The 15,959-nt window shown below is 38.5% G+C and overlaps 1 protein-coding gene across 2 annotated transcripts in view; it reads right to left on the minus strand.

Moving 5' to 3' along the window:
- The window catches only part of ndfip1.L (Nedd4 family interacting protein 1 L homeolog), a 45,885-nt gene that overhangs the window by 8,433 nt on the left and 21,493 nt on the right, over positions 1 to 15,959 (minus strand). The window contains exons 2-5 of one of the 2 annotated variants that reach the window (XM_018250990.2): positions 8,363 to 8,450; positions 7,757 to 7,887; positions 4,133 to 4,183; positions 2,710 to 2,797 (exon numbers count right to left, since the gene is read on the minus strand). In XM_018250990.2, coding sequence (XP_018106479.1) covers positions 2,710 to 2,797; positions 4,133 to 4,183; positions 7,757 to 7,887; positions 8,363 to 8,450 — 358 coding nt within the window. The remainder of the gene's footprint in view (positions 1 to 2,709; positions 2,798 to 4,132; positions 4,184 to 7,756; positions 7,888 to 8,362; positions 8,451 to 15,959) is intronic. The other variant, XM_018250992.2, reaches the window with a different exon arrangement.

Consider the following 15,959-nt stretch of genomic DNA (forward strand, 5'->3'; position numbering starts at 1 on the left):
GGGCAGTCTCAGATGGTATGTTATCCTTGATATCTGGAGAAATGATGGGCAGACTCAGATGGTATGTTATCCTTGATATCTGAAGGAATGGCTGGGGCAGACTCAGATGGTATGTTATCCTTGATATCTGGAGGAATGGCTGGGGCAGACTCAGATGGTATGTTATCCTTGATATCTGGAGGAATGGCTGGGGGAGACTCAGATGGTATGTTATCCTTGATATCTGGAGGAATGGCTGGGGCAGACTAAGAAGGTATATTATCCTTGATATCTGGAGGAATGGCTGGGGCAGACTAATGTTATCCTTGATATCCGGAGAAATGAAGGGCAGACTCAGATGGTATGTTATCCTTGATATCTGGAGGAATGGCTGGGGCGGATTCAAATGGTATGTTATCCTTGATATCTGGAGGAATGACTGGGGCAGACTCAAATGGTATGTTATCCTTGATATCTGGAGGAATGGCTGGGGCAGATTCAAATGGTATGTTATCCTTGATATCTGGAGAAATAACGGGCAGACTCAGATGGTATGTTATCCTTGATATCTGGAGGAGTGGCTGGGGCAGTCTAAGAAGGTATATTATCCTTGATATCTGGAGGAATGGCTGGGGCAGACTAAGAAGGTATGTTATCCTTGATATCTGGAGAAATGACGGGCAGACTCAGATGGTATGTTATCCTTGATATCTGGAGGAATGGCTGGGGCAGATTCAAATGGTATGTTATCCTTGATATCTGAAGGAATGGCTGGGGCAGACTCCAATGGTATGTTATCCTTGATATCTGGAGGAATGGCTGGGGCAGACTCAGATGGTATGTTATCCTTGATATCTGAAGGAATGACTGGGGCAGACTCAGATGGTATGTTATCCTTGATATCTGGAGGAATGGCTGGGGGAGACTCAGATGGTATGTTATCCTTGATATCTGGAGGAATGGCTGGGGCAGACTCAGATGGTATGTTATCCTTGATATCTGAAGGAATGACTGGGGCAGTCTCAGATGGTATGTTATCCTTGATATCTGGAGGAATGACTGGGGCAGTCTAAGAAGGTATATTATCCTTGATATCTGGAGGAATGGCTGGGGCAGACTAAGAAGGTATGTTATCCTTGATATCTGGAGAAATGACGGGCAGACTCAGATGGTATGTTATCCTTGATATCTGGAGGAATGACTGGGGCAGACTCAGATGGTATGTTATCCTTGATATCTGAAGGAATGGCTGGGGCAGATTCAGATGGTATGTTATCCTTGATATCTGGAGGAATGGCTGGGGGAGACTCAGATGGTATGTTATCCTTGATATCTGGAGGAATGGCTGGGGCAGACTCAGATGGTATGTTATCCTTGATATCTGAAGGAATGACTAGGGCAGTCTCAGATGGTATGTTATCCTTGATATCTGGAGAAATGACGGGCAGACTCAGATGGTATGTTATCCTTGATATCTGGAGGAATGACTGGGGCAGTCTAAGAAGGTATATTATCCTTGATATCTGGAGGAATGGATGGGGCAGTCTAAGAAGGTATATTATCCTTGATATCTGGAGGAATGGCTGGGGCAGACTAAGAAGGTATGTTATCCTTGATATCTGGAGAAATGATGGGCAGACTCAGATGGTATGTTATCCTTGATATCTGGAGGAATGGCTGGGGCAGATTCAAATGGTATGTTATCCTTGATATCTGGAGGAATGACTGGGGCAGACTCAGATGGTATGTCATCCTTGATATCTGGAGGAATGGCTGGGGCAGACTCAGATGGTATGTTATCCTTGATATCTGGAGAAATGGCTGGAGCAGACTCAGATGGTATGTTATCCTTGATATCTGAAGGAATGGCTGGGACAGACTCAGATGGTATGTTATCCTTGATATCTGGAGGAATGGCTGGGACAGACTCAGATGGTATGTTATCCTTGATATCTGGAAAAGTTGCTGGGGCAGACTCAGATGGTATTTTATCCTTGATATCTGGAGTTGTTTTAATTGATCAACACCCTACAAATGTGCACCTCAGCTTATTGTTGGTCTGAAGCCTTAGTCTCTGCCCATTGCCACCCCCAAACATATCTTCACTAGCCTCTAAGTGAACAGTCTATCTTTCCGTAGGTTTGCAGTTTCATTCAATCTGTACCACAAAGTTCAGTTCCTGTCTAATATAACACTTTATTTACTTTAAACACATTCTGGTTTTAAACACATTTCTTGAAATGCAACACCTTTTCTTACCCTGTATAGTCTCCAAAATTGAATAGTTCTGGCGGTGGTTTCAAACCAAAGAACGCAAAGCCTGATAAAAACGTTTAGTTAGTGAACCTCAACTCTTTGATCTGAGAGGGCAAAGAATGTTTATATTTGGGGGGGGGGTGTGCCTTTGTACCTATGACTGTAACAACAGATATATCGGTAAAGCAATATGAATTGTATATGCTATACGTTTGCTTTATTACCCTAGCAACCAGGTCAGCCATCTGGAGATCAGAATGTAAGATGAAAACACAATTGTAGCCAAACAATTGTTGCTAAGCAATTTTTTTTTTTTTTAATGTTAATTTTTTTTTCTTTACTGCAAGGAAAGTGCTAAAAATTATGAAAATCCCCAAATCCCTAGCGTTATAATATAGATGGTGTTATAATATAGATTTGGCATAATAAATGCTAAATATCTGTCCATTTCTCTGCATTTTTTCTTCTACTTACTAAAGAATGTAAGCATGAAAATCCCATCGTTTCCTATCCTCAGCTGATCTGCATCATCAAAATCATCCCTCGCCACAAAATCGTCATCCTATAAAAAAAAAACGGAGTTATGTAATTCTGCGTCCTTGCAAAGGCATTAACATGGAATCCAATTCACCGATCACATTGTGCCGTGTTGTGCACAATAGTGAAACATTAAACTCTGATTTTCATTGCCATGAAGAAAAAGAAAGAACCATCTCAGCCTTAATTATAAAATATGGGAAATATGCCAGGTGTTTTGTCACCTCGGAGAACTCGGTTCCAAAATGTAACAAAAGGAATATAAGAAGGGAAAAGCAAGCATGGGCTTCTTTAATTGCAAATACTATGTTTAGTTTGAGAGAAAAGTTACTCGTTTAGACAAACCTATTGTCAGAACAAACACATTCAACCATGTGGATTATTAGATGGTTTAAATGAATGCTCTATATATAATGCACAGTTATTATTTATATATACACACAAATCTTCAAACCGGCACACCCTTAACAAAATCTTTGCCCTTTTATTTTTAATACATTGTACAAAAGTCCAACATTTCAGTCCTCCTTAGGACCGAAAGCTTGAGAAAGGTCCTAATGAGGACCGAAACATTGGACTTTTGTACAATGTATTAAAAATAAAAGGGCAAAGGTTTTTTAAGGGTGTGCCGGTTTGAAGATTTGTGTTGTGCATCCAATATTTTGTTCCTTTATTGGGGCCTTTATTAAGGATGATATAAGTGATGTGTGGGCAGGCCCAAAACCCCGCATTAAATCTTCGAGTCGCTGGCATGTTCAGGATGAGCGATTCCTTCTGCTCTTCCACCTGCGACCTAACACTTCTGACTGCTCTATTTATAGATTATCAGATGGAAATAGTTATTATTATTACTATTAAAATCATGTCAATGTTAATTGAAGGGAGCACAGAAGTGTTCTGTCATTATGAAGATGAGGGGAGGGGTTATTTTCAGTGTGAGCATTATATAATAATAGATAACTAATCTAGTACAGGATGCTGCTTTTATCATTTATCATTTGTTGAAAACTTGCTCCATTTCCTCTCAGTCATACATGACTCCTCAGATTAGGAGAACATGATGGTCGGCCATTGACTCAGCAGACATCATTCACCCTTTTAAGCTAATAGAGTGATTCTACCCCTTCACCTGTTAATGCCATATAAAAGAAGATGAAGAAATTGAAAACAAAATGAAAGTACCTGCTAGATACTAACAGTTAGTAAGACAGAGACTTGTATATAAACAATAAGCATACCTTGTTCTAAATGCTACAAATCTATTTTTACCACTATCTTCTCTACAAAGGTTATCTACGTAGCTTTCTGGAACATACACAACAGTATTTCTAGCGGAATTGTTTCTATTGAGGAGTCGTACCTCCAGTGAAATAGGGAAGAAATCATCAAAGGTATCCAATCTCTCCCTGTGCTGTGTGAAAGCAGATCATATCCAAAAAGAGAAAAGCACAAAAACAAATGCTTGTCACAATCCTGCCCTACAGCACTGAGGAGTATGTTGGTGCCTTATAAGTACTTTTTTATAATAACAGTGATTTTAAAGGCATCCCATTATCAAATCTCAGCTTTCAAATCAAAACAGGATAGCTTCACCTTTGTTCCCCTTTAATTTAACTTTAAGGGGGTTATTTGCTAAACCTTGAATATATCTTTTGTCTGGCTTTCTGGGGCAAAAACAACAATTTTTCATGGAAAAAACCCCCTCAAATTTATCGAGATTTATTATACCCTGATGCTGCAAAAAGCCAGAAAATCCGCCATTTCTCAGACATGTCAAGGTGCTGTATAAGTGGACTGGAGATGTCCCCATCCCAATTTGAAGATATTGTGGTTTGCACTGGGTTTAATTCGATAAATTTGGGGTTTTCGGCCAAACTCCCTAAAAAAACGAGCATTTCTGGAACTAAGTCTGAAAATAATTGTAAGATTCAAGTTTTCACTCGATCTTATTGCTTTTATTTCGGGTTCCAATTAATTATAAATAAGGCAAAATCTGGCATGGGAGTTTGGATAAAGGAGAATTCAAACCTTACCTAAAAAAAAAACACTACCCCCCCCACCCTACTTAGACCCCCTCGCTCCTCCCCCCAGCCTAGCTGACCTCCCGGGGAAATGCCTCTAACTTTTTACTTACCCCTTGGTGCAGATTCAGGGATCGCAGTTCACGGCAGCCATCTTTCGGGTCATCGTGTTTTCTTCCGGCGCTTTGACAATTTTCGTCCATTTCGGAGCATGCACAGTTGTCGAAAACGGAGACCGATTCGCTGGTCTCATTTTTAGATTACTGAAGACCCTGAAGATGGCTGCTGTGAACTGCGTCCCTGAATCTTAACCGAGGGGTGAGTAAAAATTTAGGGGCATTTCCCGGGGGGGGGCAGCTAGGCTGGGGGAGGGGTCTACGTAAGGTAGGGTTTTTTTAGTTAAGGGTTGAATTCTCCTTGAAACTTTTTTTTTTCTTTTAATTATGAGATAAATTCGGATTTTAGTAAACTACCCCCTTAGTGTGACATAGACATTGATATTCTGAGACAATTTGCAAATTGGTTTCCATATTTCTTAATGGTTTTTCAGTTATTTAGCTTTATGTATTCAGCAACTCTCGAGTTTGGGATTTTAACACCCTGGTTGCTATGGTCTTGTATTTCTTAGCAACCAGGCAGTGGTTTCAATGAGAGACTAGAATATGAATAGGAGAAGGACTGAATAGAAAAATAAGTAATAAAATGTAACAATAACAATAAAACCGAAAGCTCACAGAGCTAAATAATAGAGAAGAATAGAGAAAAAAATAAAACTTGTTTTAGCACATATGCACCTAAATGAGCGGTTTCTGAGATAGTAGCACTGCCAACAACAGGCTTTTAGATCAACAGCTCTCTTTGAAACTTAGATAGTCAGCAGTGTTGGGTTTAATGGACTATACAGGAAGAGCCTAAAAAGCTCATAGTCATTTAGACTAGTGGCACAATATCCATTTTCTGTGCTGACGCTATGCATGTTAGTGCATACAGAACACAAAGCAGAGGCAGCCTTTACTCTCTTTGTGTTTCTACACCGGCCCAGAAACACAACTAGTATGCCACTAGCTTAAGGGTCACTGACCTTCAAAGAAAGCCATTAAGCCAAAAGGCTGGTAATAGCAATTTAAAGCTGCAAATATCTCAGAAAACACTACAAACGGCCATACTAATGGGCCGAACATCAAATTACTCCGATTATAAGCTGAAAAATTAAAATGCTTAGCTGCTGTGTTTATAGACCATTACACCTCTGCACATGAATATATGGCCACAATACACATTATTGGAATCAAATATTTAAAGGGAAGTTCACTTTTTAAAAAAATTGTAGTATGCTCTAAATGTACATATTCTAAAGCAACTATTTAGATGGTCTTCATTTTTTTATGATTTTCCAATTATTAGACTTCCTATTCTGCATCATTATGGCCGGCAAGGCAAAAACAATACTAAAAAACACAGAGTGACTATAAGGCTTCAGTGACATTGTTTTATTGTTTACCTTTCTACTCTAGTATTCATCAATTGGAGTCCACATCTGATTTCTGCCTTAGTTAAGCCTAAGGGACTCGCCCCAGTTCACAGACAATCATATGCGAAGAATTCCTATATCCAAAGATAACTGTCCCAAGGCTTTTTTCTTCAGTTAAAAAAATATTTTATTTAGATTAGCATTAAAACTCAGATACATACTGACCCCACAAGGCCCACCTTACGCGTTTCGCACCCTCCGGCGCTTAGTCATAGGTGTCTCCAGAGCGCCGGAGGGTGCAAAACGCGATTTTTTTAACTGAAGAAAAAAGCCTTGGGACAGTTATCTTTGGATATAGGAATTCTTACCTTTCTACTCTGACTTCCTGTCTGTTGCCTGGTTGATATGTTTAGTAAGTCAAAGCAACCCCAATATATGTTCAGATTTCAAGTGAACTTTCCCTTTAAAAATTTATATACTTAGTTTTAATGTTGACAGAAGGCAGTCAAATACAAGTGTCATAGTATCCCTTTATAGAAAGGTTCTGAATACTGTATTACCCATAAATATGTAAATGCTTATAACACACGCTCAGATTCGGGGAGAGTAGTCACCCGGTGACAATTCTCCTCTTCTTCGGGGCGACTATTTCCCCAAACTGCCTTCCCCTGCTTTCCCGACGGCTAGAATGTAAATCGCCGGCGGGATGGCACTCGGAGTGATTTGTTTTCCGAAGTCGCCCGAAGTTTCCTCGTGAGGCAACATTGGAAAACGAAGTGCTCCGAGTGCCATCCCGCCAGTGATTTACATTCTAGCCGGCGGGAGGCAGTTCAGGGAGATTAGTCGCCTGAAAAGGAGGAGATTTGTCACTGGTCGACTAATCTCCCCTAATCTGAGCGTGTGTCTCTGCCCTAGGGTTGCCACGCGGCCGGTATTTTACCGGTTTAGCCGGTAAAATACCTGCCAAGGCCGTGGCCGGTATTACAAATTTACCGGCAATGTAGCTGCTGGTAAATTTGTAATACGATCAAAAGGAGCCCTTGGCCTGCCCCCAATCCCCTGCAACTTACCTTTTCTTTTGCCTCTTCTAGCGTCCGCGGGTCTCCGTTGCGTGGCCCGCCCCTTTTGAAGTCAAGCCCGCCCCTTTTGAAGTCACACCCCGCCCATTTGAGGCCCCGCCCCCCAGCAGCCGGTAAAATTTTTTATAAAAGGTGGCAACACTACTCTGCCCTAAGTGACATATTTGTTTGTTTATTTGTTGATGGTGTAATATATGATAGGATATATTTTATGCTGTTTTGCTTTGAATTTTATGAAAAAATTATGAAATAAACAAACATAGAAAGAATGTCACTAGGTGATCTGACATTATTAGAGCAGGTTATAAATAAAATCCAAAAATGTAAATAAACTAATGTTTGTCATTTTACCTTGTCACAAACTGCATATCGTGACTATACGCACAGCTTTGATCAGGGATTAGAATACTTACTCTTCCAGGGACAAGAGGGATGGTAGCTTCTGCTTTACTCCTCTCTGCTTCATCATAACTGGGGAGGGTTGTTGCCACATTATAAGAGGGTGGTTTTGGAAAGCCTAACTCGTCCTTGTAATCAAATAGTCCTTTTGCCAAAATAGACAGATATACAGAGAGAGAGAGAGGGAGAGAGCGAGAGCGAGAGGGAGAGAGAGAGATGGAGAAACAAATGTAATTTAAAATATAACTTGTAATAACCCACAACCCCCAATCCCATTACAAGTTTCAGTATAGGGCTTCTGGAAAATAACGGCACCTTTTTGGGAGTAATTAAAATAAAGTAAGTAATGAAAATTAGCTAATAACCGCAGAAATAATGTGTTCTACATTCTAAACTATCAATAATGACCTTTGTAACAACCCCACCATCTGCCGGTCAATACAGACTGTAGTTGTTTTCTACACAACTATACAAAGTCTTCTATTGTTGCTGCTCAGGAAAGACATGAGCAAGGTCATCTCAGCATTCTGATGTCTTTCCTGTGCAGTATTTCTCTAGTGTCTGTAAAAAGGTTTACTCTGAAGGGCAATGGTCTTCCAGTCACTGTATGATGCACTTACCTGAACTTTCTCCAGCGATACTGCTGTATGGTGGAGGGGCATCTGCAGAAGCCTGGGCATTTTCTCCAGGCTCTTCTTCATTTTGCAACTGAGACAAAAAAAGAAGGAAATTAAGAAGTGTAACCTAAACTCTTGTAAACGTCAAATTGATTAAAAAAAAAAAACGTAAGACTTTTACCCTAGTGGTCCCTAGGGTGTTTTCTCTAACAGTATATTTCAGCCGGTGGAGAAGACACTCTTACTTTCTTCTAGCTTTAATGGGAACCCACCTAACACCCCAAGTACACACAGAAAATGCTCTAATGCAATCCAATTGTAATCAACATTGAAGGGCTCGTTCAGATGGGCCACCATGTTGTCACTTAGGTAGTATGTATCCATAAATAATGTATGAACGCAGAGCGGGGTGATGATCAAAAATGTCTAAAGCTGGCCATAGATGCAAAGATTTTTAAAAGATCTAATCGTCATCGTGAGACCACGATTATCTCAAAACGATCGTACGAATTGTCCATCAACTAAAAAGACCATTTCAGGCGATATTGCCAGGGAAACAAAGGGTAGATTGCACTGGGACCGATAAAGATTTTTTAACCTGGCCGATCAATTTTCTGACAGATGTCGGACGAAAAATCGTAAGATGAACAATCGTTCGAATCCCACTAACCGCACAATAATTTAGAAGGATTGGTCGAACTTCGCTAAAATCGGTCGTTCGGTAAGAGAAATCTTTGCGTCTATGGGGACCTTGAGTCTGACACAATCTGAATCATCTGATACACAACTTTAAAGGGGCTGTTCACCTTCCAATCAGTTGTGTTCAGATTGTTCACCAAAAATAAAGACTTTTTTTTATTACTTTGTATTTTCTTTGTATGTTTTTCTAATATTGAAGTGTAAGGTTTTATTTTTCATCTTCTTATGTCTTTCTAAAGCAGGTCCGGGAGGGGGCGTTACTGACTGTAAAGCGACTCTGTAAAGCGACTCTGTAAAGCGACTCTGTAAAGCGACTCTGTAAAGCGACTCTGTAAAGCGACTCTGTAAAGCGACTCTGTAAAGCGACTCTGTAAACTGTTCTAAATTGATACTGATTTGATACATTTTTGTCCCTGCTGAGCAGAATCCCTGGGTTTCATTAAAGGCAATTGTTAGAATTGATACAATAGTTGCAAATATTCCACAGATGATGCTGAGAAATGTATCAACTAATGTAGCAAATTGTAACAGTTCAGATTCTGCTCCTAGATTACTGCCAAACTGAAACATTAAGGTGGTTGGTTGGTTATTTACCAAAGATCAAGTTTGTGAGGTTTTTTTCTACCTCAAATAAACTCACAACTTGAATGTTTGCTTCTTTTTGAAAAAGCCTGAATGTAAAAAACTTCATTGAATGCAAGCAGGAAAAAATTAAAATACCGCAAATTAATAGAGTTTATAGGCTAAAAAAACCTCAAAGACCTCAAATTTATCGAGTTTTCGAGCACAAACCATCGTAAAACACCCGAAAATCATGAAGGCAAAAAACATCTTTCTGCCATTGACTTCTACATGACCTTCACAGGTTTTAGCTGGAGTATTTTCAGATTCGGGCTATTAACAGCTTCGGGGCATAATAAATCACAAACAAGTTGAGTTTTTAGTGAAACCCCCCTCGAAATTTTTCTAGGAAAACCGCAACTTGACCTTTGATAAATTACTACCGTAGTATTCCAGAGACAATTTGCAGTTGGTTTTCATTTTTTATGGTTTTTGGGTTATTTTGCCTTTTATTTACCAGTTCTCAAGTTTGCGATTTCAGCAATCTGGTTGCTAGGATCCAAATTACCTAGCAACCATGCACTGATTTGAATAAGAGACTGGAATATGAATAGGAGAGGACCTGAATAGAAAGATCAGCAATACAAAGTAGCAATAACAATGCATTTGTAGCCTTACAGAGCATTTGTTTTTAGGTGGGGTCAGTGACCCCGATTTGAAAGCTGGAAAGAATCAGAAAAAAATGCAAATTATTAAAAAAAAAACTATAGAAAATAAATAATGAAGACCAATTGGAAATGTGCTTAGAACTGGCAACTCTATAGCATAGTAAAAGTTAACTTGAAGGTGAACCACCCCTCTAAGATACCCTATGCCAATTTATTCAACAATTTCTGTTGCAACTAAACCAGAAAACATACTAAATATGTTAAAATTAAATTAATGTATAAATAATAATTTTGAAAATGTTCTAATCAGTTTTTCCTAGAAGCAGAAGTGGTATATATAATTCTTCTTGTATGCCTACTTCATTGGAGCTTCTAGCTGTCAGTATAGCAGAAAATGAGTCATTATCTATATATAGATATTTATATACTGTAGCTATCACTGCTTTACAACCCAGCAGCCTGAGGGGGGGGGGGAGAGAAAAAAGATAAAGCAATAACAGAATCATATGCATTCATTTAGCATTTTATCAATCTTATTTAACAATGCATACATTATTAAACCGAGGTTATATCAATTTCTATATTGCTCCTGTTTTCCTTTCCTTTCTTTATTGTATTATATCCTCCAGTGTTTCCGACAAACACAAATCCCTAAGATACTGTATATTTGGTTGATAAAGAGATATTTGTCCTTTTGATGCCGCTGCATTTTGATCTTGTTCTACTATTTGATTTAAAACGCAACCCAGAAAAGTAAAATGTACAAAATTGGTATTTTTATGTTTGCACCATAGACTCTGCAGTGGGTGGCACTTAGTGGTTTAGGTTAGAATTATACAAGAGAATAATGTTGGAGGTGGTTAGACAGACAGGCGGTTCACATCCTGCAAGTCAGACATAGTTTTAAACATTTAGAGGCACATTTATCAAGATTCGAATTTATGTGAGTTTTTTTTTTTTAACTCACATGAATTAGATTTTACTCAAAGTTCGATCTGGGGCAATTTCTTTTAAAAAATGGAATATTTCAAACTGGGACGAATTTTACCGACCCGACAACTCTAATAGAATTCGACCAAACTCGAGAAAAACTAGAATTTCAGGAAGGCTACAAACATTGATCACTGCACCTCTCCCATTGACTTATCATAAATCTCAAAAAACTAATTAGATTTTCTTTAAAAAAAAATCTCGTGTCGGGTTTCGATAATTTGAATTCAATATTTTCAATTTGACCCTTAATAAATCTGCCCTGTAGTCTCACATGTCTACATGGAATGAATATTAAAATCTTATCTATAAATTAAAGAATAGCAGATGTCACGTGACAAAATGCAACTTTATCCCTAATCTGTCTTCATTCTAACTGAAATATAGTGGCGAATCAGAATGTGTAGCACCTCGTGCTGTGGGTCGGAAAGTCTGACCATAATCTCCTATGTAGTTTTACCACTAAACCACCGACACATTCTATGTGAGCATGAGCTAGACTAGCGCAAGAAAGTAAGTGGAGAAAATAGGTCATCAGAAAAGTGGCTTGCAACAATAATCTCATTAATTTTACCATATCCATTATTTTAAAGCAAACTTTTTTTTTAATGATGGTGTCCCCTTTAGGATACTGGCAAATATGGCAATTTCACTTTCTTTGCCTGTGAATTTGCTATAGCTAAAGATGTGAAGACAAAATTACTTAATTACCCCACTGGTGCAACTATAGAGGAAGCAGGGGTCTGGTGGAAAAAGGGGTTGTTTACCTTTGCGTTAACTTTTAGTATTATGTAGAGAGTGATATTCTGAGACAATTCGCAATTGGTTTTTATTTATCATTATTTGCGGTTTTTGAGTTATTGCACTTTTAATTGAACTGCTCTCCAGTTTGGAATTACAGCATCATTTCATCTGGTTGCTAGGGTCCAAATTACACTAGCAACCATGCATTCTTTTGAATAAGAGACTGCAATATGAATAGGAGAGGTCTGAATAGAAAGAGGAGTAATAAAAAGTAGCAATAACAATACATGTGTAGCCTTGTTTTTAGATGGGGTCAGTGACCCCCTTTTGAAAGCTGGAAAGAGTCACAAGAAAAAGGCAAATAATTTAAAAACTACACACAATAAATAATGAACACTAATTGAAAAGTTGCTTAGAATTGGTCATTCTATAACCTACTAAAAGGTAATTTAAAGGTGAACCACCCCTTTAAAGTTTGCTTAAAATTACCGAGCTGCATTTTTTGCCGCCCCTGGTAACTAGTGGGGCACTTTCTCAAGTTTCTCAACTCACTGCCACCGACTACCAATAATCTTATGTGCCAGCTCCTAAAAAATACCTTTGCATGCGAGCAAGTGCACGGGCGCCTGCGCGTGAGCGCCGGCAAACATCGCTATTGAATGGGGACGCATAGGTCCCCATAATGCGGCTGGCCTCGCCACAAATCCGGGTCTGTTTGCCGCTTGCAGGAAAAGAGTTTTCCCGTGGGCGACAATGCGTCATCACCCTTAAAGGAACAGTAACACCAAAAAATCAAAGTGTTTTAAAGGAATGACAATATAATGTACTCGGTGTCCACGGAAGAAACTGGTATGTTTGCTATAGAAACACTACTATTGTTTATATAAACCAGCTGCTGTTTAGCCATGGGGCAGCCATTCAAGCACAGGATACTTAGATAAATTCTGAAGAATCCCATTGTATACTACAGAGCTTACCTGTTATTCTGTGCCTTTTCTCCTTTTTCAGCTTTAGGGTCTGGCCACACGGGCAGATTCGGGGAGATTAGTCGTCAGGTGACAAATCTCCCCGATCTGCTTTTCGCTGGCTAAAATGTAAATCGCCTGGGGGAAGGCACATGGAGTGCTTCCTATAGTAGCATTTCTGAAGAAAACACACCAGTTTTACCAGTTCAGCACAACTTTACATTATATTTTCAATACTTTAAAACACAAATTTTTTTGGCTTTTCCTTTAGTTGCAACAAAATAGACTATTTTCCACTACAGGTATGGGACCTTCTATTGAGAATAGTAATTTGGATCTTCATACCTTGGGGCAAATTCACTAAGATTCGTAGTTGCACCAGGCGTAACTTCGCCGCACTTCGCCAGGCGTAGTTTCGCCAGCGCTCCGCAAATTCACTAAAATCCGAAGTTGCGCTCAGGGGTAGCGTAAGGCTGGTTTTGTTTCCAATAAGGATTAATTATATCTTAGTTTGGATCAAGTACAAGGTACTGTTTTATTATTACAGAGAAAAAGAAAATCCTTTTTAAAAATTTGGATTATTTGGATAAAATGAAGTCTATGGAAGATAGCCTTTCAGTAATTCGAAACTTTCTGGAGAACAGATCCCATACCTGTTTTTGATTTCCAGATAAAGAACACCCAGTCAATTATATAATCCCACGCCACAGTTCCTTCATTCACAACACCGTGGATTTGTGAGTCATTGTCACAAATTTAACAGCTAATAACCGACCCTTGAGAACTTGTTTTCCCTTTGTTTCCTCTGCAGAAAGGCAGAATTGCTAGTGCATCAGGATGCCTTTCACAAATCTGCATTAGGAGAGTTAAAACCATTTCTTTGCTCAGTACTTCCTCACAATATCATTCATTATTTAGCAGTTTATTTCGAAAGAGAGCACCGGGCTGCAAAATGAACCAGTGCTGCACATCGATCCCATTATCTCACGCTGCAAGGACATTATGGGCATTTTTACTTTGCAAAAGGAGTGCGCAAATGTAATCCAATATTTATCTTTTATTAAAGTAAAAGACAACCCAAAAAATTACTTTTGCCTGATAAAAGAAAACACAATTCTGCAATATACATTAATTACAAATTTGCTTTGGTTTATAATTTATTTATATATGTATTGCTATTAAAAGCATTGTTTGTCCCATTCTATTCTTTGTCCTGGTGGTGGTGGCTCAGACTGTTGATACAATGAAAGACAAATCAGCTGATTAACAGACCTGTCTTTGCTGGGGAACTAAGACTTTTGCAACATTGTTTAAAAAGTAACAACCAGGATTTAGGCAAATATTGCTTTCAATAGCAATTGTTTTTACAAATAACTTTAAAAGCCCTGACAATTTTTAATAAATATGCATTGGAAAGTTGCTTAGAATTATATGTCTTCTATTAGGCAATTTTTTATTTGGGGTTGACTTTCCCTTTAAGCCCTTTGCGAGGAGGGTATAGCTGCTGTGCAACCTCTAGCAACTGGTTATCGTACACCTTATTTAAAGGGGATGTAAAGGCAAACAAATAAAATCCCATTTTACCCATTCCCATTCACTTTCTTTAATGAAAAAGATATATATCTCCAATATATTTTAATTGAAAAATGTGTACTGTTTTTATAATAAACCGGACTGTATGCAGTGAAATTCCCCCTTCGTTTTACTTGCTCTGACTGCCGTGGATAGGAAAGTTCAGATGGTCCCTAACTACTCTGCAGGGAAACAATCATACTTTTAAACAGTAGGGGGAGCCCCCCACCTTACTTCCCAGAAAAGCAGTCGTAATTCTGAGCTTTCTGGATAACAGATCCCATATCGGTATGTGATACCAAGTTTGCAATTGGTTTTCATTTTTTTTAATAGTTCTCTGAATTATTTGCCTCTCTCTTCTGCCTTTTTCCAGCTTTCAAATGGGGGTTACTGACCCCTGAAGCCAAAAACTTGCTCTGTGAGGCTAAAGTTTTATTGTTAGTTACATTTTATCACTTATCTTTCTATGCAGGCCCTCTGCTCTTTATATTGCCATCTCTTGTTCAATCCACTGCCTGGTTGCTAGGGTAAATAAGACCCTAACAAGCAGACAGCTGATAAAATACCAAAATGGAGAACTGCTGAACAAAAAGCTAAATAGAAACTGAAAAAAAAAACTTTTTTTTTTTAAATATATAAATAATATCAATGTCTACATTATATTAAAAGTTAAATCAAAGGTAAACATATTAAGCTATTTAGGACACATACAGTATGTTTTACTGTGGGGTTACTTGGCTTTCTGAAAATTACTCTGAGGTTGTCAAACGTAGAATTACACAAATAAAATACTAGTTTGAAAGTTAGTATTTGTCAAGCTTTTTAATATCCTCACATCAAGGTTACTTTGAAGCATGTTCACTGACAAACTTTTCATGCTGTGTTTCCACAGTAACCTAGAGAGAGATTTAGAGAATTTCTTAGCAGACTGAAGCAAGAACAGCCCAGGAACTTTTACAACCAGCGTTGAGAACAGCAGCAGCAATAATTTACTGCTCAATAGCAGCTCAATTACAGGTACCGGTATCTGTTCTGTTTTATGGAATGCATGGAACCTCTGGTACTCTGGATAATCGATTTTTCTGTAACTTGGATTAAAATACAAGTAAATATTAAAGGGGTGGTTCACCCTTAAGTTAGCTTTCAGTATGTTGGCCAATTCTGATCAACTTTTCAATTGGTCTTCATTATTTATTTGTTATAATTTTTGTAATTATTTGCCTTCTCTTGACTCTTTCCAGCTTTTAAATGAGGGTCACTGTTCTAGAAGGCTACAAATTTTTTATTGCTTGTTTTTATTACTCATCTTTCTATGTGTTCATATTCCAGTCTCTTATTCAAATCAATACACAGTTGCTAGGGCAAGTTGGACCCTAGCTACCAGATTGCTGAAACTGCAAA

The sequence above is a fragment of the Xenopus laevis genome, chromosome 3L, assembly GCF_017654675.1.
Source record: "Xenopus laevis strain J_2021 chromosome 3L, Xenopus_laevis_v10.1, whole genome shotgun sequence".
Lineage (NCBI taxonomy): Eukaryota > Metazoa > Chordata > Amphibia > Anura > Pipidae > Xenopus > Xenopus laevis.